Below are 25,986 nucleotides of genomic sequence, written 5' to 3'. Positions count from 1 at the left end.
CCATGCTGAATCAACGGGAGACCATCCATGTTTCAGTGAGCAACCCCTGAGATGATAACAAACGCCAGCCAGCGAATTCCACGGGTAAAGTTCTAACCGGCTTACACAGAACACCCCATCCCTGCCAACCCTCCTGAGCTCCCACAGCTCACATTTGATTTTGAATTCGTCTGAACAGTTTTAGAACCTTTCAAAATATATTTGAGGCTTTATCTTATCTTTAAAGCTTTGTACTGCCTTTATATCTCCAGTCGAACCTCTCCTAGAAGGAGGTTTGCCCTAGAATGACACGCTTTCAGCAGAAAGGTGCTGCCAGTCGAGTTTGTGGCTGTTACAGACACCTCTGAGCCGAAAAGAAGGACCTGAAGCACTGACAGACTCCGTCTGCAAGGAGAGGAAACCTTTCTCTCCAAAACCGAACTGAAGGTGTCATCGCCGGGTTTTGGAGGGGTCATGCACGAACTCCCCCCGGAGAGCAACCGCTCCTTGTCTGCGAGGGCAGCCGAGCCCCCGGCGGGGCGGGGCGGGGGCTGCGGGGCACCCGCGCGGGGAAAGCGGGGCCGCGGAGGGAGCGGCGGTGCCGGTCCGCAGCATCCCCGGGAGAGGCGGGCGCTTCTCCCCTCCCCGCCTCGCAGCGAGCGGTGCCGATCGGGCTGCGCGGGGAGCCCGGGCGAGCCGGCAGCGTCCCCCGGGAGGAGGAGCCGGTGGCGGGTTTGTCCCTGCCCGGCCCGGCCCCGGAGGTGGGGACGCTCAGGTGGGGACGTGCGGCCGGTCCCGGTCCCGGGGAAGCGCCGAGGGTTTGTGCGAGGGATGCGAAATGAGTTAATTTTGCTTGGAATGGTTCCTGGCGGGGAAGGAGCTGACGTGTGGAGACGCCGCCGGGGATGAGCCGCCGGCGGAGTCGGGAACGCTCCGCACAACCGGGCCAGGTCCGCGGCTGGGATACACGGCGGGCACCGGCTGCAGCTCCCCGGCTGCTCCCTGCGGAATTCCAACTTTTCCTGTGAGCGGCAGCTCCCGGCACATCGCGCCGGACAGGGGCACAGTGGGGCAGCTGTCAAATGACAATGCTTTAGGTCATGACACAGATCTGTCGCTGAGGGGAAACCCGGGAGTTTGGGGGCTGGTTGGTGGGTGGGTTTTTCTTTCAAGTTAAAAATTCTTCTTTGCTTATGGCTTAAACCCGAGCGGCTCAGCTCGACTGTCGCTGTAAGTGCCTGTGTGCTCTGTTTCCCCTGCAGGAACCCGTCTGCCCGCCGCTGTCGGGGATGGCAGCGTAGGATCCCCGCAGGATGGGGGCCCCGCGCAGGGAACGGCCCCGCTGGCTGGGGACCCTCCTGGCCGCCTGCCTGGCCACCCTGCCGGGCATCAGCGCCTGTCCCCGGCCCTGCGCCTGCCACGGCTCCGCCGAGCTCCACTGCACCTTCCGCTACTTCACCGCCGTCCCCCCGCGCATCCCCCTGGACGCGCAGCGCATCAACCTGGGGTACGTGGAACTGCGGGATTTGAATACTCAGACCACTTGCCTTTCAACACTTTGCACAGCAATAATTAACTTTCCAGATTTAGGGCTAAAAATTAACCAAAGTCTATGGAGCTTAAAGTTCTTTAGTGCTCACCAGTGGCTGCAGTCACAGCCAGCAAAGCCTGAGACCACCCACACTAAGGAGGAATTTTGGGGATCTAGCACAGGGCACAAGAAAACTTCAGAAAGTTTTGAACTTAACTTTCCTTTATATTACCTGAACATTTTGTGTCTGTAGCATGGAACCCACATAGAACCTGGAAGAAATCTGAAATAGATTTCTCTCCGGGAAAGGATAGTTCAGAGCTCAGAAAGAGGACTGGAAAAGGAGCATATGTATTAACATCTGCAGAGACTTTGCTGTGATGTAACACCATGGTCGCAGGTTAGATCCCCATATGAGCCATTCACTTAAGGGCTGGACTTGATCCTTCTGTGTCCCTTCCAGCTCAGCCTATTCTGTGATCCTGTCACTTAGAATGTCCCACAGCATTAGGGTCTGTGCTTTCATCTGCTGAGTTCAAGGGAAATTTCACTTGTCTGGCCTTGTCAGCCTCCATGGTGGTTCTGTTCTCTGTGTGGTTAAAGGAGCAGGGAACAGATCATACCCAGGCTTGTCTGGCCCCTTCATGCAGTTTCTAGCAAGTGTCCTCTCTCTTAAGTCAAATGATGAGACCCATCAGCAATATTTGCCTGATCTGTGTATCCCTTTTGATACACGTAACCTTTGAAACATGTGTCTGCAGAAAATATACAGGGAATATTTCATTGAAGTGGTAGCAAAATGAACACAGACAGATGTGTTTCATGCTTGCTGTCACTTGCCCCATCCACTGGGAATTCACCATCAGAATTCTGTCCTGGAAAAGTGATCATCTTTGGTGCTAACATGAAGGAATGACCTAGTTTCGTCTTGGCAAGGGGAAGTGCTGCTTACCTTCAGCCATTCCCAAAAAGTGGTTCTTTTGTTTTGGGTTGGTTGGATTTAAGTGTGTGAGTTGGGGCTGACTAAACCATCCCGTACAGCTACAACAGCCTGCGAAAGCTGAGCCCCACGGACTTTGCTGGCCTGGAGAAACTGGAGTTACTGATGCTGCACAGCAATGAGATCAACATGATCCCTGAGAAGGTGTTCAGTGATTTACGTTCACTGCAGGTAAGAGCTAAATGACCCAGTGTTACTTTTTGTTATGACTTAACTTTCAGTGATTCTGGTAAACAGCCACAGAGCAGCCTTCTGCAGCATTTCAGGTTCCTGTTTCTTACCGTACTCACGCAAAAGTCAAGGGCCTTCAAAATCCAGAGTCCTAATGGGAAATGTCTTTCCTTCCCAGGTGGGCACTCGGGTACAGGGTGAAGAGCATGACAAACACATTGGTAGATATCTCTCAGCTTATCTTAGCAGGCAGCTGCAGTAAAAACTCTCTTTCATACAGGGGAGAAAGATTGCAAAGCTCCAACTACAGTGTCTGAAAAAGGAAACTTGTCGTTGTTAATTTGTTAGTCAGTCTGGGGGTTTTTGAGGATTGTTTTCCATCGAGCTTTCCCTTCAGTACAATCCTGTCCTCTTCTAGCCTTCGTGAAAAAAAGGCCACCACTGTGCAGAAACTTAACACACTGCATATAAACACTTCAGTTCTTTAAAGAAACTCCAGTTCCCTGGCATTCCTGGTCTGGTGAAGAACTTTCACTGCACACAGCAACCTTCAGCAGCATTTATTAGGGATCCTATAACTTTAACATGGTTTAATATTATGCATTTGTTACTTTTTCACAAACAGGTCTTAAAAATGAGTTACAACAAGGTCAGAGTGCTTCAGCAGGATGTATTTTATGGCCTGAACAGCTTGGTACGGCTGCATATGGACCACAATCAAATCGAATTTGTGAATCCCAATGTTTTCTATGGACTCACTTCCTTGAGGCTGGTCCACCTGGATGGAAATTTACTTCAGCAGCTGCATCCAGACACTTTTGTCACCTTGCGCTATAGTCAAATATTCAAAATATCCTTCCTAAAGCACATCTCTCTGTCTGACAATGTGCTGACTTCACTTCCACAAGAAATGTTTTCCTACATGTCAGAGCTCGAGAGCATTTACCTCCATGGAAACCCCTGGTCCTGTGATTGCAGCCTGCAGGGGTTTGCTGAGTGGGCACAGGAGAGGCCAGGTGAGCTGAAGGCTTTGTTTATGCTCTTTAATCCTGTTGTAGCATCTTATTCTTCCCGATACAGGTAATTGCCCTTTATTCATCTATTTATTCTCCCAGAAAAGTCTGGAAGATAGGATTTTTGTAGGTGTGTATAATCAGGGTAAAGAGATTAATACCACTCACTTTCCCAGATTAAATGAATTTAGTGGCTTTAACGCATTCCCAAGTGTAGCTTTCCTTAACAGAGAATTTTCTTTGGCCAGTCCAAAGCTTCTGGGCACCAGGAGAATCCACAGGGAACAAGCTAAGTTTCATGGAATTGGCAAGAGCAAGGGCCACATTGCACTTGATTCTTTAAAAAGAAAATAAGGAACTCAAGGGACCAGAGTACTTTCTCTGCTGCTGCCGTTCACATGTCACTTCAAGCTTTGGTTTTATTTTATTCAAAAGAACCACTTGTTAGAAGCTATATGTCATTTTTAATACTAAAACTTGTAGCACAGAAGCTTACTGAACTTTTCTTCCCTTCAGATGTTATAAAGTGCAGAAAAGAGAGAAGTTCTGGTGTCCATCAATGTCCAGTCTGTGCTAGTCCCAAAAATCATAATGGGAAAAGTTTAGTGGATCTTCCTTCTGCATCTTTCACCTGCACTAAGCCAGTCATCCATGACTCCCTGAAATCCAGAAACCTCACGGTGCCAGACGATGGGGATTTCAGTTTCGTGTCTCCCAAGGATCTAATAGCTCCGATAGGATCTGTGGTTTTGAATATGACTGACCAAGCAGGAAATCGAGGCAACTTGGTTTGCAATGTCCAGAAACCTAAAGAAATGTCTCCCATCTCATTTGACAAAAATGGCAACAGCACAGTCCTCAAAACCTCGTTCTCAGCATTCCTGGTGTGTGGCATCGATTATGGACACATCCAGCAGCTGTGGAGCATCCTGGCATTGTACAGCAATTCTCCCTTGAAACTGGAGCAAACTGGGCGGACAACTGACCTGCCTCTTATTAGCTACAAATATAAGCAGATCTACAGTGAGAAAGATGAACTTTTCACCAGTATTGAGGCTGACCTGCAAGCTGAGCCAGCCTGGCTGATGCAGAGCAAAGTGTCCCTGCAGCTGGACAGGACAGCCACCACACTCAGCACGCTGCACATCCGCTACTCCACCGACGCCCAGATCAGTTTGCCCAGCGATGACAAAAACCAGGTGAGAAATAACTGGGCCATCATTTCCAGGGACAACAGCACCCAAACAGAGCACACTGTGCTAGTCGGGGGCACCGTGGAACTGGGGTGCCAGGCAGCTGGGGAGCCAGCTCCTGCCATGGAGTGGATATTGGCCGATGGCAGCAAAGTGCGAGCTCCCCATATCAGCGAGGATGGGAGAATCGTAGTCCTCAAAAGCGGGACACTGACGCTGCGGACGGCTGACATGTTTGACACGGGGCTCTATCACTGCATCAGCACCAACCGCAACGACGCCGACGCGCTCACGTTCCGGATTACGGTGCTGGATCCCCACGTGGAGCACAACGGAGTGAATGGAGCCCAGCTGCCGACGGCTCTCGGCAGCACGCTCCACCTTCCCTGCACGTCCACGGCCGCTCCGGACGCTGCCGTTACCTGGGTGTCACCTGAGCACGCGATTCTTCGTCAGTCTGTAGGAAACAAACATATTTTTGCCAATGGCACCTTGAGAATACAAGGGGTGACGGAGCGAGATGTGGGCTACTTCCGATGTGTTGCAGCCAATCAGTACGGTGTCGATCTTCTGGTTTTCCAAGTGCTAATGAGACAGAATGAAACTGCTCTGAAGAAAAACCACGGAGCTGTGGGAGAGTGGGAAGAGGGCTCTGGCAATGAACTGCTGCGCTCTGCTGCAGCACAGAGACATCCCTCAGCCACTCCAGCCACCCTGACAGCTCATGGGCAATCTGCTGCATCAGCAGCCAGCAGCCAGGGCGCACAGAGCGCACGTCAGAGGAACAGCCACGGGAAAATGCCTCACTGGCCCTACGGAGACAGAACAGGCAGGCGGTTCAGGGGACACAGGAGACAGTTTGTTTCCTCAGGCAGGAGAGTTGATCCACAGCGCTGGGCAGCCTTGTTGGAGAAAACAAAGAGGAATTTGACAGTGACAGACAAACAAGAAGTTGCAACAGAACCACCCATTCAAGTCCATAAGCTCTCAGAGGAACCTGAGGATGAGGAGGAGGCATCTGGTGATCTCATATCTCCAGAAGAAGAATTCATGATACCAGCAACAGAGAGACCCCCAGTATCTGCTCTGGGCAGAGCAACAGAACTCGCAATCACTGCAGGGCCCGAGCAGACCGCGAACCCCACTCCTGCCAGGAACACCTCCCTCCTGCTCACAGTGTCATTAACTCCCCTACCCTCACCTCTTCCACACACTGTGGCACCGGGCAGCAAAAGGCCACAAACATATCCAAGCCCTACAGACTCATGGGAAAGATCTGATTTGAGTCAAATACCAGCAAATGGTGTAAAACAATCAAGTGTATCAAGTGGAACATCCACACTCTTCCCTGCTGGGCAAAACTCAGTATATTCTGGGGAAGTTAATAACCAGCATCTAAAATCTGCATCTGTGACACCTACGACAGAAGCTACAGGCACCAGCAAGGCTGTGACTCCCCAAAGCACAGCAGACAAGTTACATATTTTTACTGAGTCTATTGATAAGGTTTCCACCAAACCAGATCCCCAGGTCCCTGTGGTGACAGTCAATGCACCAAGCTCTGAATTTGGCCCCATTTATTTTCATAGTACTCAGAAAGGAGGAACCCCTAAGCCACCACTGGCCTCAACTTTCACCACTCGTCAGCAAATTCGGGTGATCCAGGACCTTCCAACTCATCCACCCCAGCTCCAGCAGCACCATGGAAGACGAAGGAAAATTTCTGGTCGGAGACGAATTGTTAGACCAGGACGTATCCCAAGTATGAAAGAGCACCGCTACAATTTTGGGACACCAGGGTCTGCCCGAGGAAGTACAGCTGTGGCTACAGGTGTTCAACTGAATACGAACTATGTATCAAATGTACCAACCGTAAATAACTTAAGCAGTTCCATCAATCCATTTAGCCCAGAAGCACCCCCCTCCACCATGAATATGCCATTGGAGCGCCCCATGGGAGCCCATCAAAACACAGCATTCCCCAGGGAAGAGGAAAACAAACGTAGTGCAAGGCAAAAAGCTGCTACCACAGGCACATCTGTCACTGCAAAGGACACTGCCACTACTGCAACCAGTGGATTGGGTGCAATGGGTTTGAAGCCAACAGGTACACTCGTTACTACTCCTCAAACTGACACCAGACTCGCCAAAAGTAAAATATTCAGAGTGGGAGGAAGGAGAGGTCAGAGGAGGAAGAGGCCTCCTAAAGCACCTGCCCCACAGCGTGTGGCTACAGTTACATCACCAGCTGTGCCTCCAAGCCTCACACCCGCAAAACCTCTACCAGGGAGCGTCAGTGCAGTCTCCATGGCCAAAACATCAGCACTGTGGATCCCTGGCACCCCCGAGGCACCGCAGCACAGGCCCACGGCAGCCACACAGACGTCAGCAATGCTGGGCACCTGGAGGAACACCCAGACAGCAACATCACTGCCTGGCAGTCTGACTGCTCAGAGCCCCATCGTGGCACTCCAAACCACACCAGGCACACAGAGGAACACCCAGCTGGCCACGTCACCACCCACTAGTGCTGCCCAGACCCCCACCATGGGTCTCCAAACCTCACCATGGCTGGACGAGCCTCCTGGTGCCACAAGTGCCCGACCTGCTGCAGTCAGGGCCACATCAGGGCCAGTACCTGCTCAGCACATCAGAGCCACTGCCACGGCAGGAGAAAAATCCTACCTGAAAATTGGGGAGAAAAACCAGGCAGCACAGGCCACATTCCCAGCAAGAACCGTGCCAAGTGCTCCCGCTGCAGTCACTGCTCCCAGCACTCGGCACCCCTCTCATCTGCCAGCCCCGACCGCAGCCGTGCCACCTGCACCGAGCGCCAGAGCGTCCTCGCCTCCGCGGGGGGATGCCGGACACCAGCCCGAGCCACCTCCCAAAGGCACAGAGCGGGGGCCCACACTGCAGTCACCACAGATCGCATCTCCGTGGGGCAGGGACAAGGACAGCTCTGTCAGTGGCTGGGCTGAAAGAAGAGATCAAGAAACTGCCACCATCCCCAATCTCATCACCTTAGGTTCTGCAAGCAGAAACCATTTTTCAAAGCCCAGAATAGTCGGAGGGAATTTGGCTGCTTTCACTCTGCTGGCAGATTCCGATGCCTTTATTCCTTGTGAAGCTACTGGGAATCCCCTTCCAATAATACAGTGGACAAAGATATCATCAGGTGAGCTTGATAAACCTCTCTAGAATTTACCCTCCATTAGTGCTGTAATTTGGCACCTCTTCTGTGTGCCAAACTCAAGCATTGCTTCATTTCAGAGTGCTATGAAATACCAGTGAAAGGTAAACTTGGAAACAGTGACAGGGACTCACTGGATCATCTTAGTGCTGATTCTGGAAGAGCTCTTTAGTGAAATGATTTAAAAAAAAAAAAATGTATGTTTAACTATAATTTCTTGCTTATTGTGGGAAGAATTCAGTATTTATTGTACATTACCTGCTATTCCAGAACAGTGAGACAAGTGAAAAGAAAAATGTGGTAAAAACACTCAAATCCAGTTACAGCTGTGCCAGGTCTGGACTGCAAAGCCCCATCTGCTTTATCCAGACTTTGTCTCTGCTGGAGATTCAGCTTCATTCTTACTTTAAAGCTTTGTCATTCTATATGCAAAATACTCTGGTTTCTCTCCATTTTATCGCTGTTATTATTTATCTCTATATATATGGGGTTACTTGGGCAAAGCAGACCAGGCCAGGGTGTTTGGGACTGAGGAGAAGGAACCGAGGCAGGTGCTGACAGGCTGTGCTGCCGCCCTTGCTCGCAGGGCCCGATGCTCCGGGACGCCGCGGTGCCGGCCGGTGGGTGGGTGCTGGCCAACGGGACGCTGTCCATCGCCCGGGCGCGGCCGGAGGACGGGCGGGCAGTCCTGTGCACGGCGGCCAACGCGCACGGCGCGGCCCGGCTCCTGGTCACCCTGTCCGTGGTGGCCAGCCCGCCCCCGCATCGCCGGCGGCCGGCAGCGGCTGCTCACCGCGCACTCCGGGAACACCGTGGGCAGTGGCGTGCAGGGCCGAGGGCAGGCCCCCTCCCACCATCTCCTGGCTTCTGGCAAATCAAACCCACCTCGTCCCCTCCTCCACGGGAAACGACAGAGCTCACGTGGAACCGGACGGCACTTTAGTGATCCGGGCAGTCACTGTGTACGACAGGGGCCTCTACACGTGCCTGGCCAAAAACCCTGCGGGCACCGACACGCTGGCTGTGAAACTGCAGGTCGTTGCAGCCCCTCCCACCATCCTGGAGGAGAAGAGACAGAGCGTGGCAGGAATGATGGGGGAAAGCCTGAAACTCCCTTGCACAGTGCAAGGGAACCCTCAGCCCAGCGTGCACTGGGTCCTCCCTGACGGCACGGTGGTGAAACCTCTGCAGTTGGTACACACGAGGCTGTTCCTGTTCCCCAACGGCACCTTCCACCTGGGCAGCATCGCCCCTTCCGACAGCGGCAACTACGAGTGCATAGCCACGAGCTCCACGGGCTCGGACAGGAGGGTGGTCAGCCTCGTGGTGGAGCGCAGAGAAGTACTTCCAAAAATAGCCATCGCCTCTCAAGAACTGACTCGGCTGAACTTTGGGGAGAGGTTGCTTCTGAACTGTACAGCAACTGGGGAGCCCAAGCCCAGGATAATCTGGAGATTGCCCTCCAAGGCTGTTGTGGACCAGTGGCACAGGTATGCCCCTTTTTTTTCTCCATCTCTTTGGAACTTAAAACACTGCCTCCTCTGGTGCTCACATAAGAGCCTATTACAGCACTAAACCACTGTGAACTAAACCAATTTTTAAGCATTTAGCAGTGGTGAAACATCTGTTCTAATGGCATCTATATCTAATAACAGATCTAATAACAGATCACATCAATTGCCATTAAGTGGGTGAGGTCTCAAAACAGGTACAAGTCATATTTGAATTAAGGTAACTCCTGTCATCATGCACTGGCTGACTGCTGTCAGTTCAGAGAAGTTACTTGTAACAGATTTGTGAAGCAGGGCTCAGGAGGGAGAGGTTTCTTTCGTCTCTGCCAAGTCTACCTTTGGGGGTCTCCCCAGACCCCCTCCCACACTAACACTTCACCTTTACCTTGGGAGAGACAGACCCAACACAGGGCGCTCCCAGCAGAGTCAGCACTGCTCACATCCACATAACACCAAATGTTATTGATGGCAATGACATCAGCTGGCGTGGGCACAGTGCCTTTAGAAAGAGCTGCTGTGCTGTGCTGTGAACACGTTCAGTCCCTTCCAGTGCTCAGTATTCACCTCCAGCACTCGTTTTCATAATTCTTTTCCTCTCTCTCTCCCCACAACAGAATGGGAAGTCGGATCCATGTCTACCCCAATGGATCCCTGGCTATTGAGGCAGTTACAGAAAAAGATGCAGGTGACTATCTGTGTGTCGCAAGAAACAGAATTGGGGATGATCTGATACTGATGAAAGTCAGCATCACAATGAAACCAGCCAAGATTGACCACAAACAGCAGTTCAAGAAACTGGTGCCATATGGGAAGGGTTTCAGAGTGGACTGCAAGGCCTCCGGGTCGCCCACACCGGAAATATCCTGGGGTCTGCCAGACGGGACGGTGGTGAACAACGCGATGCTGGCGGATGACAGTGGGCACAGGTCTCGCAGGTACGTCCTCTTCAACAATGGGACTCTGTACCTCAACAAAGCTGGAGTGACAGAAGGAGGAGATTACACGTGCTATGCCCAGAACACTCTGGGGAGGGACGAGATGAAGATCCACGTCACGGTCATCGTGGCAGCCCCTCAAATAAAGCACAATTACAAGACATACATTACAGTGACAGCTGGAGACACAGCACTGCTGGACTGTGAAGCTGCTGGAGAACCCAGGGCACAGATATTCTGGTTGCTGCCTTCCAGTGAGATGATCTCCTCGTCCACAGACAGGCACTCCCTGCACGCCAACGGCTCTCTCTCCATCAGCCACGCCAGCCTGCTGGATGCTGGGGAGTACATGTGTGTGGCTCGGAATCCTGGCGGGGATGACACCAAACTGTACAAGCTGGACGTGGCTGCTAAACCCCCCATCATAAATGGTTTATACAGGAACAAAACGATCATGAAGGTGACGGCAGTGAGGCACTCAAAGAAACACATCGACTGCCAGGCAGAAGGGACACCTCCTCCTCAGATTATGTGGATCATGCCCGATAACATTTTCCTAACAGCCCCATATTATGGGAGCAGGATTGTGGTGCACAAAAACGGGACACTTGAGATTCGGAACATCAGGCCCTCAGACACAGCGGATTTTATCTGTGTGGCACGTAACGACGGGGGAGAAACTGTGCTGGTGGTGCAGCTGGAAGTCACAGAAATGCTGCGGCGACCAGTGTTCAAAAATCCTTTCAACGAAAAAATAATAGTAAAACCTGGGAAAACTATCACACTGAACTGTTCTGTGGATGGAAACCCTCCCCCAGATATAAGCTGGATGCTGCCCAACGGCACGTGGTTTTCCAGCAGCATCAGGACATCCCAGTTTTTCACAGGAAGCAATGGGACCCTGACCATCAACAATCCTGAGAGACACCAAGCCGGGCGCTACCGCTGTGCTGCCCGGAACAAGGTTGGCTATATTGAAAAGCTCATGGTCCTGGAGGTTGCCCAGAAGCCCAATATCCTCACCCGCCCTGCAGGGCTGGTGAAGGGTGTCAGTGGGGAGCCTTTGTCGCTTCACTGCCTGGCTGAGGGGAGCCCCAAGCCCAGGATGGCGTGGACGCTGCCAGGGGGACGTGTGCTGGACCGGCCGCAGGTCAGCGGGAGGTACCTGCTGCTGGAGAATGGCACCTTGGTCATTGGGGCAGCCTCGGCCCACGACGCCGGGAATTACGTGTGCAGGGCCCACAACGATGCCGGGGACTCCTCCCTCAGCATTCCTGTCACAGTCACAGCCTACGCCCCGCGGATCGTGGGCAGACCCCCCCCGGCCATCCACACCATGCCAGGGGCAGCAGTCCAGCTCCACTGTGTAGTGCTGGGGATACCAAAACCAGAAATTACCTGGGAATTACCTGACCGCTCCACACTCTCCACAGCTCGCCAGGGCTGGGGATCTGGGGGCAAGCTGCTTCACCCCACGGGCACTCTGCTCCTGCAGAATCCCCGACCCTCCAATTCCGGCACGTACAAGTGCACAGCGAGGAACGCCCTTGGCACTGACACTGCAGTAACGTATATCCACGTCATCTGAAGCCAGAAATGCAGCAGGAATGGTGGTGAACACGGGCTGCAGCTGGACTGAGGTCATCCTTGCAATGACTTTAATCAAAGGCAGCCACAAGCATGTGCGTGCCTGAACACGTCCACAGCATTCAGGCTGCAGTGACTGGGCAAAAGGAGGGAGGAAGGGGAAAATTAGCTCTAGCATTATTTGCTAGCATTGGATCTCTCCATGTTCAGGGGATTTAAATGAAAGCAAAATTAAGGCACTTTTGCTCTGCAAAGTAATAGCAAATATTGACTGTCAAACATGGTAATTTTCTGGAAATGTGCCCAGAGAGCTCTTGTATGGACAGAGTTTTTCATCAGTTCCATACTGCCCACCTTGTATGACTGTCACAAGCATGGATCAGAGAGGGCAAGGACACCTGGGAGCTGACGAGCAGGTTTACTGGGATGCAGATTACCTTCTTACTGTGTTTTAATATTTAGTATGTTTTTAAAATAAATAATGATGTAACAAGTAGTGAAGTATTTTTAATAGCACAGCAGTGGTTGCCACAGTCTTTTCTGCAGAGCTGTGGGATGACACAGAACAGCTCAGTTTGGAACAAGACAGGAAGCTCTGCTCAGCACTGTTAAGCCAATGCATACAGACGGGGTGTAGAACCAGTCCAGCCTGGCATCGCTTTTTTATTGTCACAAAAGCATTTTTTAAAGATTTCTCAATAGAAAAAAATCACATCAATTTGAATCTCAATTTAGAATTGTGATTCCTCAGTTGAGCAGCCAGGTAGGTTCAAGAAGCAAATTGAGTTAGTACAAAGCAGGAAAAAAGTATTACCAGAGTATTTTAAATGCTCCAGCATTTAAAGTTCCTCTTGCAAAATGAGGGCATTGAAAAAGATTTGTATAGAGTAACTCCTAAATGACATAAAATAGTAATAAATTCATTCTGCTTTTTCAACTCTCAACACACGCAAAATGATACCTGTTTGCAGAGGTTTGAATAACCACGATTTGTTTGTGGTGATTTTGGTTGATAGCTCGCCTGTTTTGCACTCAGCTGATGATGCAGTGCCTCACCCAGCCAAGGCCTCCCCCCAGGATGGGGAATACCTGCCGTGCCTCACTGGCAGCTGGCACAGGAAACAGGAGGCGATGCCATCCAAAGGGCAGCTGGCTCCAGGACAGCTGAAACTGCGGGAAGGACGTGGGGGCTCTTCCATCCTCGTGCATGAAAGCTGGGATGAGATCTGGCACTGATGGCATCGGGTGGGACATGGGGTTCACCTGCTGTGAGGCTCTGCCAGCACTCAGAGGTTCCCTGGTGACCTGGAGGCTCAGCCCCTGTCACCACAGGCACCCTGGGGACCTTCACCTGAGAGCTTCAGAGGGAAGGCAACAGAGAGCAACCACTGCTACTTCCAGTAGGTTTATTAACATTACATTGTGGCTTTTCATGTAAACTTTAAGAAGTTCTAATACAAGCAATAAGCCCACTTCAGCACCTTCTTACCACAGTAAGAGCAAGAGAAATTGGTACTTTAAACAAAGAACTCTGTAAAGTGCATATGAAAATCACAGTCAAATAAACATGATTTAAAGCAATGCTTGTTCTGCCAACGAAGAAAGAGGTGAACATTTTAATGGACAAACTAACTTTTATGCTAGAATCAGAAGTGCCTTTTAGTTTAGTAGTTTGGTCCAGTGCAGTTCTTAAAAAAAAAAAAATTAAAATAAAAAAGTGTTTTCCACAAATAAATAAATCCTGCATTCTTTGTCCTCTTTGAAAGTAACAGGACCTAAAAAGAACCAAATTCGTAAAATCTGCCATAACATTCTTCAAATAGGTCCACAAAAGTCCAGATACTGAAATCTAGTTAAACACAAAAATAACCCCAACCCAACCCCCAACCTTGTTACATATTCACATCAACTGCAGCACAAAAAATAATGATGGAAATAAGGAGAGAACTCATGTTCTGCTGTCCAGCAATGACTAGTGCATTGAATTTCCAGTGTCCTGTTCCTCAGTGCAAACATCCCCTGCATCCACTCCCACCATGGTCAGAAGTGGGGGGGGTGCCCATACTGGCTCACCCCTTGCTGGTTACCTGGTGGAGGAAGAAAAAGAGGTGACTGTACCAAAATACAGAAGAATACCTGAATTTGGTGCAGCAGTGGCAAGCAGCAGTCAGCAAATCCCTCATCCACCCGAGGTCAGGGGCACTCACTTCCCTGGGGACTCTTCCTGCAGAGGACTGGGGAAGGCGGGTGGGTTCCAGCTGCAGCCCCAGGGCTGCCCTGGGGACCACACGGTGCCCCAGCACTGGGCTTTGGTGCCACACCAAAAGGACTGGGACATCCATCGAGCTGTCAGTAGGTGAATGACCTCCATGTACCTCTAGCAGCAGGCAAACAGGCAGAAAGTCTCCAGAAAGACAATTCCACGTTCAGACACATTTCCACGTGTCCGTGCACACACGCACTTACTGGAGAGCTGCTTCTGGAGCTGCCTGACCAGCGCCGCCGTCTGCTGCTGCTGCTGGGTCTGCTGCAAGCCTGGCCTTGGGAACTGCAGTGGGAGTGGGAAAGGTGAAAGAAATCCCTCAGTGCCTGAGCCACGGCAGGTAACAAATCCCTCCGTGCCCGAACACAGGTGCTCGGCTGTGCTGCCCCGGCGCAGTGGGCAGGAGCTGGGGAGGGCAGTGAGGGCAGGCAGGTGCCCTGGACAGCAAGGACACAGGGAACACCCTGAGAACTCTCAGAACATCTGCTCTCTTCCTTCCCTGCAATCTCCCACCAAGGGTGTTCAGCCTGCAGAAGAGAAGGCTTCAGGGAAGCCCCACTGTGGCTGTGGCATTGAGCACAATGGGAGCAGCACCCCAAACTCGGCGTCTACCATCCATCTCTGGTCTCTCAGCTTTACAGATCTGCCTCTTAAATCCCCAATTTTTTTTTTTTCTCATTAGACCCAGTGAAAATGCACATGCTTCTAATGCTTTTAATTAAGTGATTCTTCTGCACAAAGATACAGGATGCAGTTTGGAAACCTGACATGCTGAATAAAACTGGAGTAATCCAGTACCCTAATAACTCCGTGGGCGCTACAGAAACCGCCCGAGCTTTGCTCAGCGAAACCTCGTGCTTACTGAAGGCAGTTTCAGTGTTTTACAAGACTTCAGCATCTTCTCCCTTTCTGAAACCAAATCCTTCACTTAAGATGTGTTGTGTAATCTCCTGGCTACCAGGCTATAGTAACTGCTGAGGTTAGTCAAAGGCACTACCCAGCACACCGGGGTTTTCTGGGGACATAAACCCAACCCACAGCACCTTCTGCTGTGCAGGTGCTGGCACAGGAATCATCACCAGGCAGGTGCCCATTGCAGGGACACTCTCCCGTCAGTTTGTTCAGGAGATAAGAACTATTAAAAAAACCTCAAAAATGGATGAAAATTATCTAAGATTAATGCTTGTAAACTCAGAAGCTGCAGTTTCAGCATTACTGTATTTTCTCTACTTTTCTATAGCAAACTTTTCCTAGTTATCTCCACCTACCTTAAATATGTTTGGAAAAACTGTGGAAATAAAGGAAACAAGCATAATGAGATTGAAAAAGGATTTGGCAGTGACAATTACTGGGTAAAATCATTCCCTAACCTATCAAAGGCTCCAATCCAGCAGAAAGTCGTGTCTCAAAAGCAATTCAGTTTGTTCAGCTGTCTTCATGAAACTCTGGTTTATTACTAACAATTTAATTTAAAGGGATCTTAAAACAATAAACCCCATTCCCCCCCAGCCTGTTAGTAGTACAGCCTAAAAACCAAAGGCCTCAAGTCAGGAACAGTCCCCTGTGATGGGACATAGCAGGGGCCGGGGTTTGGCTGCGGCGGATCAGCCAGGCAGCAGGGGTGCTCCCAACAGCACGAGTACGGTGACGGGGAGCAGTGCCAGCCACCGGCACCTCACGTGGCCAAGGGTCACTTCTTCGTCCCCGGGGGACAGAGCACCCCCGTCCCTCCCCTCAGCGCTCCCCAGCACAGCCCGGTCGCCTTTGCTCACCTGCGGCCGCACGGGCGGGAGTCCGAGCGCCGGCTGCTGCGGCTGCTGCGGCTGCTGCGGGCTGCTGCTGCTGCTGCTGCTGCTGCTGCTGCTGCTGCCCCGGCTGCTGCTGCTGCTTCTGCTGCTGCTGCCCCGGCTGCTGCTGCTGTCCCGGCTGCTGCTGCTGCTTCTGCTGCTGCTGCCCCGGCTGCTGCTGCTGCCCCCGGCTGCTGCTGCTGCTTCTGCTGCTGCTGCCCCGGCTGCTGCTGCTGCTTCTGCTGCTGCTGCTGCCCCGGCTGCTGCTGCTGCTTCTGCTGCTGCTGCCCCGGCTGCTGCTGCCCCGGCTGCTGCTGCTCCGGCTGCTGCCCCGGCTGCTGCTGCTGCTGCTGCTGCTGCCCCGGCTGCTGCTGCTGCCCCGGCTGCTGCTGCTGCTGCTGCTGCTGCTGCTGCTGCTGCCCCGGCTGCTGCTGCCCCGGCTGCTGCTGCTTCTGCTGCCCCGGCTGCTGCTGCTGCTGCTGCACCTGGGAGAAGGCGGTGGTGACACAACAGGGACAGGCCCCGCGCTGCCCCGGGCCGCCGGGAGCCAGGGATGTGGCATTGACACGTATGTCCTGAGCTCCCTTCTGGTGGCCCCAAAGGCGAGCAATGGATGTCCGCACGCAGGTAAGGCAGGCGGGGCTCTGGAGCTTTAGACTCACAGACACGTGCAAGCGAGTGTGCAACACCCTCACGGCTACAGAGGTGCTCGCACACCCCTGTACCGCCACATCCCCGCACCAGCGCGGCCGAGCGCTCACCTGCAAGAGCCGCTGGTGCCGCGGCTGCTGCTGCCCCTGCCTGCCCGGCTCCGGCGGCACCTGCCCCGAGCCCGGCCCCGCGGCCCAGGCAGCGTCCAGGCCCCCTCCAGCCAGGGAAGTGGGCTGCAGAGGCTGATGGCTCAGTCTGATGGGGGAAAAATAATGGATTAAACTTCATTTACAGGCAGAGCACCACAGTCTGTGAGAACTCAACTATAGTTGTGACATCTGACTGCCACAGACTTAAAAGATGCTACATTTCACAGGAAGAATGTCTCTCCAAGTATGAATGCTTAAAAAAACATTGCATAATAGAGCTGTGCCATACTATTGCCCAGTGACTGATGTAGGCAATAACATGTTCCTCTGAACAGGAACAGATCCAAGCATTCAGCTCTTGCTTTGCTAGGAAAAGAGGTGGGTTTCTAGAGCTTAAGCAATTCCACTAAAATGTTCTCCAGCTCAAAACATCTCAGCATTTCAATACCATAACTGAAAATCAGCCATCACAAGTAGATGTTTCACTTTCTAAAACACTGAAAAACTCTGAAATAAAGAATCCTGTTCTAAAATACTGAAAAATGTTAGCTACATCATCAATTTAGCTTAGCTGGTTAGCTCAGCACAAACAAGGCAATCCAGGTTGGCCACTTCATTCCTGATGCGAGGCGCCCTGAAGGTTTGCACACCAGGCTGTCAATCAAGTAAAGGCCAAACTTTTCGAAGAGGTGCAAGCAAACCCAAAATTTGGAATACTACTAAGATATCTGGGCTTGCAAGAATTTAGACGTTAAGGAATCAATAACTACTGCAGCACATACATAATGTTCACAACTCCAGAAATGCTGATTTCATTAAAAAAACACAGAGATTGAGGGAGAATTGCACAGCTTCATACATGACACACCATATTCTGTTTATGACAAAAGAGCTGGACCATTAGTTGGGCTGTTTCAGGCTCTTAAAAAAGAAATCTGATTCCAGGCTGTCATTGGAAACTCCTCCACTCTGCCAGCTCTGTAACACTACCTTTGACAGATTTCTACCAAGTTGGGCTTATGCTTTCTTGACTACAGACTCTGGCAAACCTGGAGTATTGACTGTTTAGTACCACACACATGCTTGTATAATATGGATCCCACATCTGTGTTTGTAGGGAAATAGGATCCAACAGCCATCTTTAAATGGATTTTTATGTTCTGCAAACACACAGGACAACTGGATGACAAGGTGTGCCAAGATCAACTCAAAATAAAAATTAAATGAGGGGAAAACAGTGGGATATTGTAGAGAAAGGAATATTAATTGCTAATTAGACCCATTAACCTCATTTTGATTAATGAGCAACCTTGTCTAGTGGAAGGTGTTCCTGGTCACGACAGGGGTTGGACCTGGATGGTCTTTAGGGTCCTTTCCAACCCAAACCATTCTGGTCCTCTGATTCTATTATTAATACACTTTATTTTAAACCAAGCTTCCCCTCGCTGTCCCCATGCTCACCGCGGGGCCGGCGCGGGGCCGTAGGACGGCGGGGGCTGCTGGAGGTACCCGGGGTGCTGGCCCTGCCTCAGCCGCTCCATCAGCACAGGGCCGGGGGCCAGCCCCACGCCAGGGGCCAGCCCCACGCCAGGCTGCTGCTGCTGCTGCTGCTGCTGCTGCTGCTGCTGCTGCATGGGCAGCGGGCCGCTGCACAGGGGGTAGCCGGGGGACAGGCTCTGCGGGAAGGAAAACACAGCACTGACTGCAGCGGGCCCCACGGGAGACAGCCCAGCTGCAGGACAGACAGCGTGTTTGTCGAGGACAGGGAGCCCGCAGGACAAGGAGCTGCAATGCTGCCCCACACATCCCCCACACCAGCGGGACCCCCTCTGTCTGTGGGGTCAGGCAGCTGATACGCGGTCACGCTCACACACACTCATGGTCACACACGGTCACATGCACAGAATGGAACTCACACTGTGCTGCTTTCCCAAGAGGCACTGAGTAGAAGCAGGGCTCTGAACCACAACACCACCTCTATTTTCCTCCTATCTCCCCAAAATCGCAAGTACCAGAATGATCATGACATAATAAAGACTTACTGCTAGCACCATCTCTGGCTAAATATCTGGCTTAATGTTGAAGTAAGCTTGCCATTCCCAGCATCAAGAAAAACTGGGAAGTAGCCACGTTAAAAATGTTCATGAGCTACTGCATGCAGAGACCATAACCACCCCAGGAGGAGGCCTCCTTGGTACGCCAGGCCACATGCAGAGGAGCAGGCATGGGGAAGGAGATCTGTCCATCAGCATTTCCATGCAGGTGCTCCACGGGATGAGGCAGTACCTGTGCCTGCTGTAACCCTGGGTACTGCGGGAGCTGGGACAGGGGCTGAGCCTGGGGAGTGAAGACAGCAGCTTGGTCCATTGGCTGCCCCTGCAAGATACAGCATCATCAGATACAACCCCACACCTGCAGCAAGTCTGGTTCTGGACACAAACCCCACCAAATTGTGTCCTAAAGAGTCATGGAGTGACAACCATTTCCTCCAGGACAGCACCACTGCTCAGTGCTGAACTTCTGCGCTGTATTTAGTCACAGGAGGTGGAAGCACTGACCTTTGGTGTCTGGCACGCTGACACTGCAGCCAGGAGGAGGCAGCCCTCCACTGCAGAGGGCTTGCAGAGACCCTTTAAATGGGGCTTTGCAAAAGACTAGAAAAGAAATAGTCTGGCTGTCTTGGGGCCAGTACATTAAACCACCCAGGAAACTCAGAGTGAAGCACAATCTCTGATACAACCATCCAGCTGATGGATTTTGCTCAGGATACCTGGTCCCCAGCTTCCCCAGGTGCAGCAGGCGAAATGCTCATGAGTGCTGATGAATTTGAAGGTGACATACAAACACCAGTATGGGTAATGTAAGCAGCTCCAGCTCCAACCAGTGCAGCTGGGAACATGTTCCATGTCAAGATCAGCAGCCAGCCTTGATTGTCCATCCAAATCACCTCAGTATCTGTGCCCAGTTAAGGGCAAATCATTTAAAGATTTCAACTGTAACTGCTGCAGTGCGTTTTGATGCATGACAAAAGAGAAAAGAATTTCACTGTTAGACTTAATTTCATGACAGATTGTAAAAACCTGGCAAATTAGAATGTGCCAGGATACAATCAATCCATGTGTTTCCTGTGTGACTGGGATGCTGCACAGCTGGCCATTTTTAGAACCATTCCACCAAAAAAACCCAGTGACAGGAGCTGGAAGCAGCAATGATCCTTCCCTGCAGCCGCCCAGTTCCCCACAAAAGCAAATACAAATCCAAGCCCTCCAACAAAGCCTTTGCCATTCCAGCCAGGATATCTCAAGAGAGATGATAAATTAAGGTTAAAAGTGACTTTGATAACACACTGCAAGCAGCAACATCACAACGTAGGCTACCAGCTGGATAAGGATTGGAGAACCCTCCCTGTGTCCCTGCTGCAAACCCAAGTGTGCCTAATTAACTGCAAACAGGGAGATAGATCCCCCATTCTAACAGGCCCCCAGTAACACCAGCAATGACTGCACATGTAGGAAATACAGAAACCAGGGTCAATGGCAAAGCCTCTTTGAACACACATCTGGCTTTGCCTTACCAAGAAGGGCCTTTAACAGTGTGGCAGTTTCACTGGGACAGGACCAAAGTCCTGCGACCAACTCTAGAACAGCTTCACTAATTATTATCTGGAAAGCTTTATGGCATGGATACTAGGAATGAAACTTCATAGCATCACTGTTTTTCCCAGAAACAACTGAATTCTATGAAAGTCAACGATTTAGTAGGTAAGTGTTAGCTGTTACTGCTTTTGGAAGTAACAAGATCTGATTATTCCCATAATAATATGTCAGTGTAGAACACCCAGCCATGCTCACACAGTCACAGCCTCGGGCACATCCTGCAGCTGCTCTCATTTTCCACAGCAAGAAACACATGAGAAGAGGAAAAAATTGACCAGTGATGCAGCTATTGGAAATACTTGTAGGTGAAAGTCATTCTCTGTGCACCCGTGTATTTGCAGTGTCCCCCATGCAGCTGCTGCGGTCCCGGGTGAGCGGCCCCAAAGCACAGTGTCACTATCAGAAGCAGAGTGCAGCCTGAGTGGTGAAAGGAATGCATGCTTGGGTGAAAGTAAAGCAAAGGTCATGGTCTCTGAGTGGTTACCATTATGTTGTCAAAGCCATCCTGAAGGGATACAGCAGAACTACAGACATCCTGCGGGAAAAGGACGGGCAAGAATATAGCAACAGCACAAGGAGCACGGACGATTCAGCTTGGGGGTTAGCGGGGCTGTGCAGCACCGTTACAGAGCTCACCTGGACGGGCTCAGAGAATGCTGGAACATGGGAAAAATAAAGGGACTAAGACACCAAATGAAGTTTAAAGGCAGTTGGCCCTGGTTAGCCAACATTTGGGGAATTATTGCAACGTAACTATCAGCTGGCTCCCCACTGTAAGCCAGGCAGGGAACACAGCCCCCGCACGATGCAAACCCCCTGTGCTGCTCCTCAGGCTGAGGGGTTGGACAAACCTGCTGAAGAGCCCGTGCCTGTGCCTGCTGCCGCAGGAACTGCTGCTGCTCTTGCTGCAGGAGCTTCATCTGGACCAGCTGCTGCTGAGGGAGGATCCCGTGGATCGAGGGCGGCTGCACCACCAAGCCCGAGCGCCGCTGCAGCAGGTTGGACAGGGCTTGCTTCGTGTTGCTTGGCACAAAGGAGCCTGCTGGGTCCAGCCTGGAACCACCTGAAAACCACCCAAAACAAAAATGCATCTTCTGCCTTCCCTACGAGTGCTAGTGGTACAGAGCACTGCTAACCCATCAGCTCTACATAATGACAATAAATGCATCTCTGCAGAGGCACAGTTCAGATTAAACCTGATTTCTGGCCTGAAAATTTAAATGGGCAAAGTAACTTTGAAGACTGCCGCTTGTAAATGAGAATGGAAAAAGCTCAAAGACTGCTGGCTGCTACATGTTCCATGTCACATAAAGCACCTCGCTACTACTGCTGAACCAAAGTCGCATGTCAGATCAAAAGCATGATATGAACATCTTAATATGTCAAGCCCATTTTATGAGATGGCAGCAGTTTATGCACTCTCTGCAATTTGATAAAAGCCATGTATCTCTCTGTCAGACTTAAAAAGGTAATCTTTATACATTTGTTTTCAAAAGCAGCATTTCCTTAAACTTTTTAGCCACTCTCTGGTATATTCTGAAGACTTTACACAGTTATAATACAGATTAGTTGTATTTGGAGCTTCAGAAATAAATATTTAACATTTATAACTGGAATCAAACTTTTAAACTTCTGCTTGGAGAAGTCACAATAGTGTTTCTCAAACCATCACAAAGTGCTGCCCTCTGGAGCCAGTAAATCGCTGTAAAACTGCAATTCACTAACTGGAAGAAAGAAGACAATCCTACAGAAAATTAAGCACATATCAGAAATGCTGAAAAAATGTGAGCCTGTGGATTTATTACATCTAGCAGATAGCAAATCAGCCACCATGACTCTAGGTATGAATGAAAGAGGAAATAATCCAAAGAGCCTTTGTTCCTTTAATTGTCCCTTTCTCCCTTCACTCCTCACTGAACCCTACCAGCTCTCTGACACTGCCACCACAGGAGCTCATTCTGGTTAATCCACCCAAAAAGCTCAACACCTCAACAGAGACAGAGCTACAGCTGAGAGCAGAAAAGCCCTTTGAGAACCCACAGCTGACAAAGGAACCAACCAAATGGCGCAGGCGGACACAGCCCACGTCAGAGAGAGAAACAGGACGTGGTCACAAGTCCCCAGGCTGTGCCCTCCCAGCTGACCTACCTGGGGCGAGGGGCTGGCTCTGCAGGAAGAAGCTGGGCTGTGGAGGGGGCCCCCCCAGGCTGTACCCCCACAGTGCTGGGGGGGCTGCGTGAGCCAGCGGGGACGGCAGCGGGGAGTAGGCGGGAGGCACTCTGTATAAGCTGGCCTGTGCATATTCCTAAAATACACAGCAAAAGGAAATGTTAATGACATTCATACCTTACCAACTCGTAAATAATGCCCATTTTCCTACTGAATTATTAAAAGACAGAGACAGGTCCCTGTTGTTGGCAATGATGTAAACTCCACGTGAAGTCTGGCAATTCCCACTGACAGCTCCAGGCACATCCCAGCCTCAAGAGCAGCTACCTTCTCCAGGCCACAAGGACAGCTCAAACTGTCAGGATATAAGTAACATGAAGAACTCCACTGAAACATCAAAAAGGCCAGAAAATCATCTTAAAATTACAGCTACTTAAACCACACCACATGGGCAATCCAGCTGGATGCTGCGGGAATACCAGCACATCCACACCAGGGCTGGCCACACTGGTGCCAGGCATGTTTTCAAACTGCTCTAAGTGACTATTCAGCTCAGGAATCCACAGCCCCAACTCCAGTAAAAGGGAAAGTGTCTCAGACACCAGACCAAACTGCACAGCAGGACAGTTTATCTGTATGAAAGAGACTTTTCCAAACTGGTTTCCATTTGAATGAGACCTGGGTTTAAACCAACATGTTTGGTCTCAACATAATGTGAAGAGGAATCATTTCAGAAACTGGCACATGCAGTTTGCTACCTCAAACAAGAGGAAGCACATACAGAACCTGAGTAACAGTCAGCAAGATCCACTCTGGTGTATTTCACACAGTGTGTAAGGTCCTGAGCTCAGCACGTTCCTCCACACTGAGGAATTTCTGCTTGACAGAAATCCACCCTCCTCCTGGCCATCTCCATTCCCTCCCTTCGCTTGGAACTCCCTTCTCCAGGTGCAGAACCATTTCCAAAGGCAGCGCCACACACACCACCAGGAGCTTCGGGGAGGTATTTCAGGTTCTGTGCAGGCACCAACCACTTACCTCAGCCCTGGAGCTCGACTTTGACTTCTGCTTCCTGCCCTTTGCCTTCTTCTCGTCATCTGTGGCATGTTTTCCCTGATCTGAGAGCTCTCCCAGCTTTCTTTCTGGTTCCTGAGACACAGGTGAGGTGGGCTCTCCCTCCTCCTCCTCTGGAGGAAGGGGCAAGGGCTCGAGGTAGTAGCTCCGTGGTTTGGGTTTGGGGTGTGTGTGGTACAGCAGCAGATGCTGCTGCTCCTCGTATTTGATCACTTTCCTGTCAACACGAACAGTCCCAAACCATGCCCAGGAGAGAGGGGCAGGATTTTTGTGACCTTCAAATAAGTCCCAAGGGGACACCTTTTGTTTGGTTGACACCTGAAGACCCTGTTTCAGAATCAAGGGGAAGTCAGGAGTTAAGGAAGCTGAACAATACACTTGCTTTTGTACATCACTGTTTGAGTCAGGAAAAAACAGTAAGGATGTTTCCCCTCCACAAAATGCACCAAATGCACACCAGCGGGATTTTCACTTGTGTGCAAGGCTGCCACTAGAGAAAAGCAATTCTATTTTTATAGTAGCATTTGCTTATAGACATGCTAAAAGTCTCAAGTGCCATTGATATACCATATATGGCAGAAAAGACAAATATCTATCAAAAACTGCTGATCTGAGAATAAAAGTCTGCATCTCTTGCTAAAAGTTTACGCATTCAAATAAGGGGAGGAAGCCTAAGCACTGTATCACCAAAACACACCTACCCCTTCTGCAGAATGAAAAGCTCTGTACCCAAACTCTATCCCTCTCTTTTAAATAAATTCACATTAAAAAATTATCCAGGGACGGGGCATCCACAGTTTCTCTGGGCAACCAGTCCTAGGGCCTCATCACCCTCCTTCCCAATATCCCCTCTATCCCTGCCCTCCCTTGTCCTGTCCCTCCAGGCTCTTGTTCAAAGCCCCTCTCCAGCTCTCCTGGAGAGAAACAAACACTTTTGATACCGAACACTGTCATTTGCAGCTGTTTTTAAAGGTGTTACTTGCCAAGCTCAGCGTTCCTGGGTGCCAGCAGCACTGCCCACAGACAGCCCACCTGTGCAAGGGAGCACAGTGCTGGGGCTGCAGCTCTCGTGGGGACTGAGAGGGCACGAGCAGCTCTGTCACGGCTCCTACAATCCTGCCCAGGAGCACCTGCACTGCACAGGCTGTGCCTGTCCGCCTGCAGCCCCACACTCCAAACTCATGGCAAAAGTGAGATGAAAGCCAAACGTTTGCTCTTGCCTGTTTCTTATCAATGGAGTCAAAGCCCGCAATTTTGTTGCCCTTGGTGTCGATGAGGGACCCCATGGGCTCGCAGGCCACGATGTCACACGTGAGCCGGGGCAGCGGCAGCAGCTGCCGGGCCTTGTCGATGCTCTCGGAGCGCTTGTCCCCCAGCTCCTTCTGGGGAGCAAAGACACCCATCAGCCAGACACAGACACAGATGGGGACAGGACACACACGACTTTCACTATTAGAAAACATCCACTTTCTGCATGAATCATTTCCTTTATTTTTTAGTACTTTTACTAAATTTAAGCAAGTGGCTTTGCAAGGGTTTTGGGCTTTTCTCTTTGTTTAGAGAACGTAAGTTTTCTTTTCATCTCTTCTTTAAATGCAACATAGAAAGTACATAATACAAATTTAGTGTCCCAAACATGAATAAAAGTAACTAAGTGTCTTGCAGGGTTCCCAATTTTAATCAAATATGAAGAAAATCCTAGGAATCTCTTCCCACACCCACATTCCTGTATTTTTATTTTCTTCTATTTCCCCTTGTTACTACTAGGAATGTCCCAGTCTCTCCTTTTTTTCCAAGAGGCCTCCCCAGACACTAGGAATGATAGGATTAGAAGATGAGCACAGAAAGCAATTCAAAGGAAATGCTGAAAATGACATTCATGACACTTACTTTTAATTTCTTCACTAAATTCATGTAAGCCCTTTTGTTCTCCTCAGGCCCTCCTTGGGAGGCATTTGACAGGTCCGAGGCAAGTGTCCCATTGATGAGGACCCCCAGCATATCCAGCACGGTTGTGAACAATTCACTGGGAGTAAAGACAAGTGTTACCCTGGGGAACTATGACTGCCAGGAGATCCAGAGATCTGATTCATGACAGAGGCCCCAAAGGCAGCTCATCAGCAC

At 50.7% G+C, this 25,986-nt stretch overlaps 2 protein-coding genes across 3 annotated transcripts in view; one reads left to right on the top strand and one right to left on the bottom strand.

Moving 5' to 3' along the window:
• The first annotated feature begins 736 nt into the window (after nt 1-736).
• IGSF10 (immunoglobulin superfamily member 10) lies at nt 737-13,675 on the top strand. 2 transcript variants are annotated; one of them, XM_039556628.1, is made up of 7 exons: nt 737-929; nt 1,242-1,486; nt 2,552-2,681; nt 3,307-3,697; nt 4,211-8,065; nt 8,667-9,570; nt 10,206-13,675. In XM_039556628.1, exons 2-7 carry the CDS (start codon nt 1,293-1,295, stop codon nt 12,112-12,114), a joined length of 7,383 nt encoding a protein of 2,460 aa, XP_039412562.1. In that variant the 5' UTR covers nt 737-929; nt 1,242-1,292; the 3' UTR covers nt 12,115-13,675. The 2 variants fall into 2 exon arrangements, with proteins under 2 accessions (XP_039412562.1, XP_010395850.4); XM_010397548.4 differs by having other exon boundaries at nt 737-1,003.
• Nucleotides 13,503-25,986, bottom strand: part of MED12L (mediator complex subunit 12L) — a 102,132-nt gene continuing 89,648 nt past the window's right edge. Inside the window, exons 33-44 of the mRNA XM_039557032.1 lie at nt 25,753-25,888; nt 25,083-25,244; nt 23,827-24,189; nt 22,768-22,924; nt 21,471-21,682; nt 19,116-19,339; nt 18,779-18,812; nt 18,425-18,639; nt 16,925-17,069; nt 16,625-16,648; nt 14,580-14,847; nt 13,503-14,200 (exon numbers count right to left, since the gene is read on the bottom strand). Coding sequence (XP_039412966.1) covers nt 14,154-14,200; nt 14,580-14,847; nt 16,625-16,648; nt 16,925-17,069; nt 18,425-18,639; nt 18,779-18,812; nt 19,116-19,339; nt 21,471-21,682; nt 22,768-22,924; nt 23,827-24,189; nt 25,083-25,244; nt 25,753-25,888 — 1,987 coding nt within the window. The 3' untranslated portion in view covers nt 13,503-14,153. The remainder of the gene's footprint in view (nt 14,201-14,579; nt 14,848-16,624; nt 16,649-16,924; nt 17,070-18,424; nt 18,640-18,778; nt 18,813-19,115; nt 19,340-21,470; nt 21,683-22,767; nt 22,925-23,826; nt 24,190-25,082; nt 25,245-25,752; nt 25,889-25,986) is intronic.

The sequence above is a fragment of the Corvus cornix genome, chromosome 9 (assembly GCF_000738735.6).
Source record: "Corvus cornix cornix isolate S_Up_H32 chromosome 9, ASM73873v5, whole genome shotgun sequence".
In the NCBI taxonomy this organism is placed as follows: Eukaryota; Metazoa; Chordata; class Aves; order Passeriformes; family Corvidae; genus Corvus; species Corvus cornix.
The sequence above is the reverse complement of the archived record's forward strand: the minus strand, read 5'-3'. Positions and strand labels throughout refer to the sequence as shown.

Coding starts and splice junctions, on each gene's coding strand:
- IGSF10 (XM_039556628.1), top strand. CDS start 1,293: ATGGGGGCCCCGCGCAGGGAACGGCCCCGCTGGCTGGGGACCCTCCTG. Junction 2,682..3,306: donor GTGATTTACGTTCACTGCAG/GTAAGAGCTAAA, acceptor TTTCACAAACAG/GTCTTAAAAATGAGTTACAA. Junction 8,066..8,666: donor GTGGACAAAGATATCATCAG/GTGAGCTTGATA, acceptor CCTTGCTCGCAG/GGCCCGATGCTCCGGGACGC.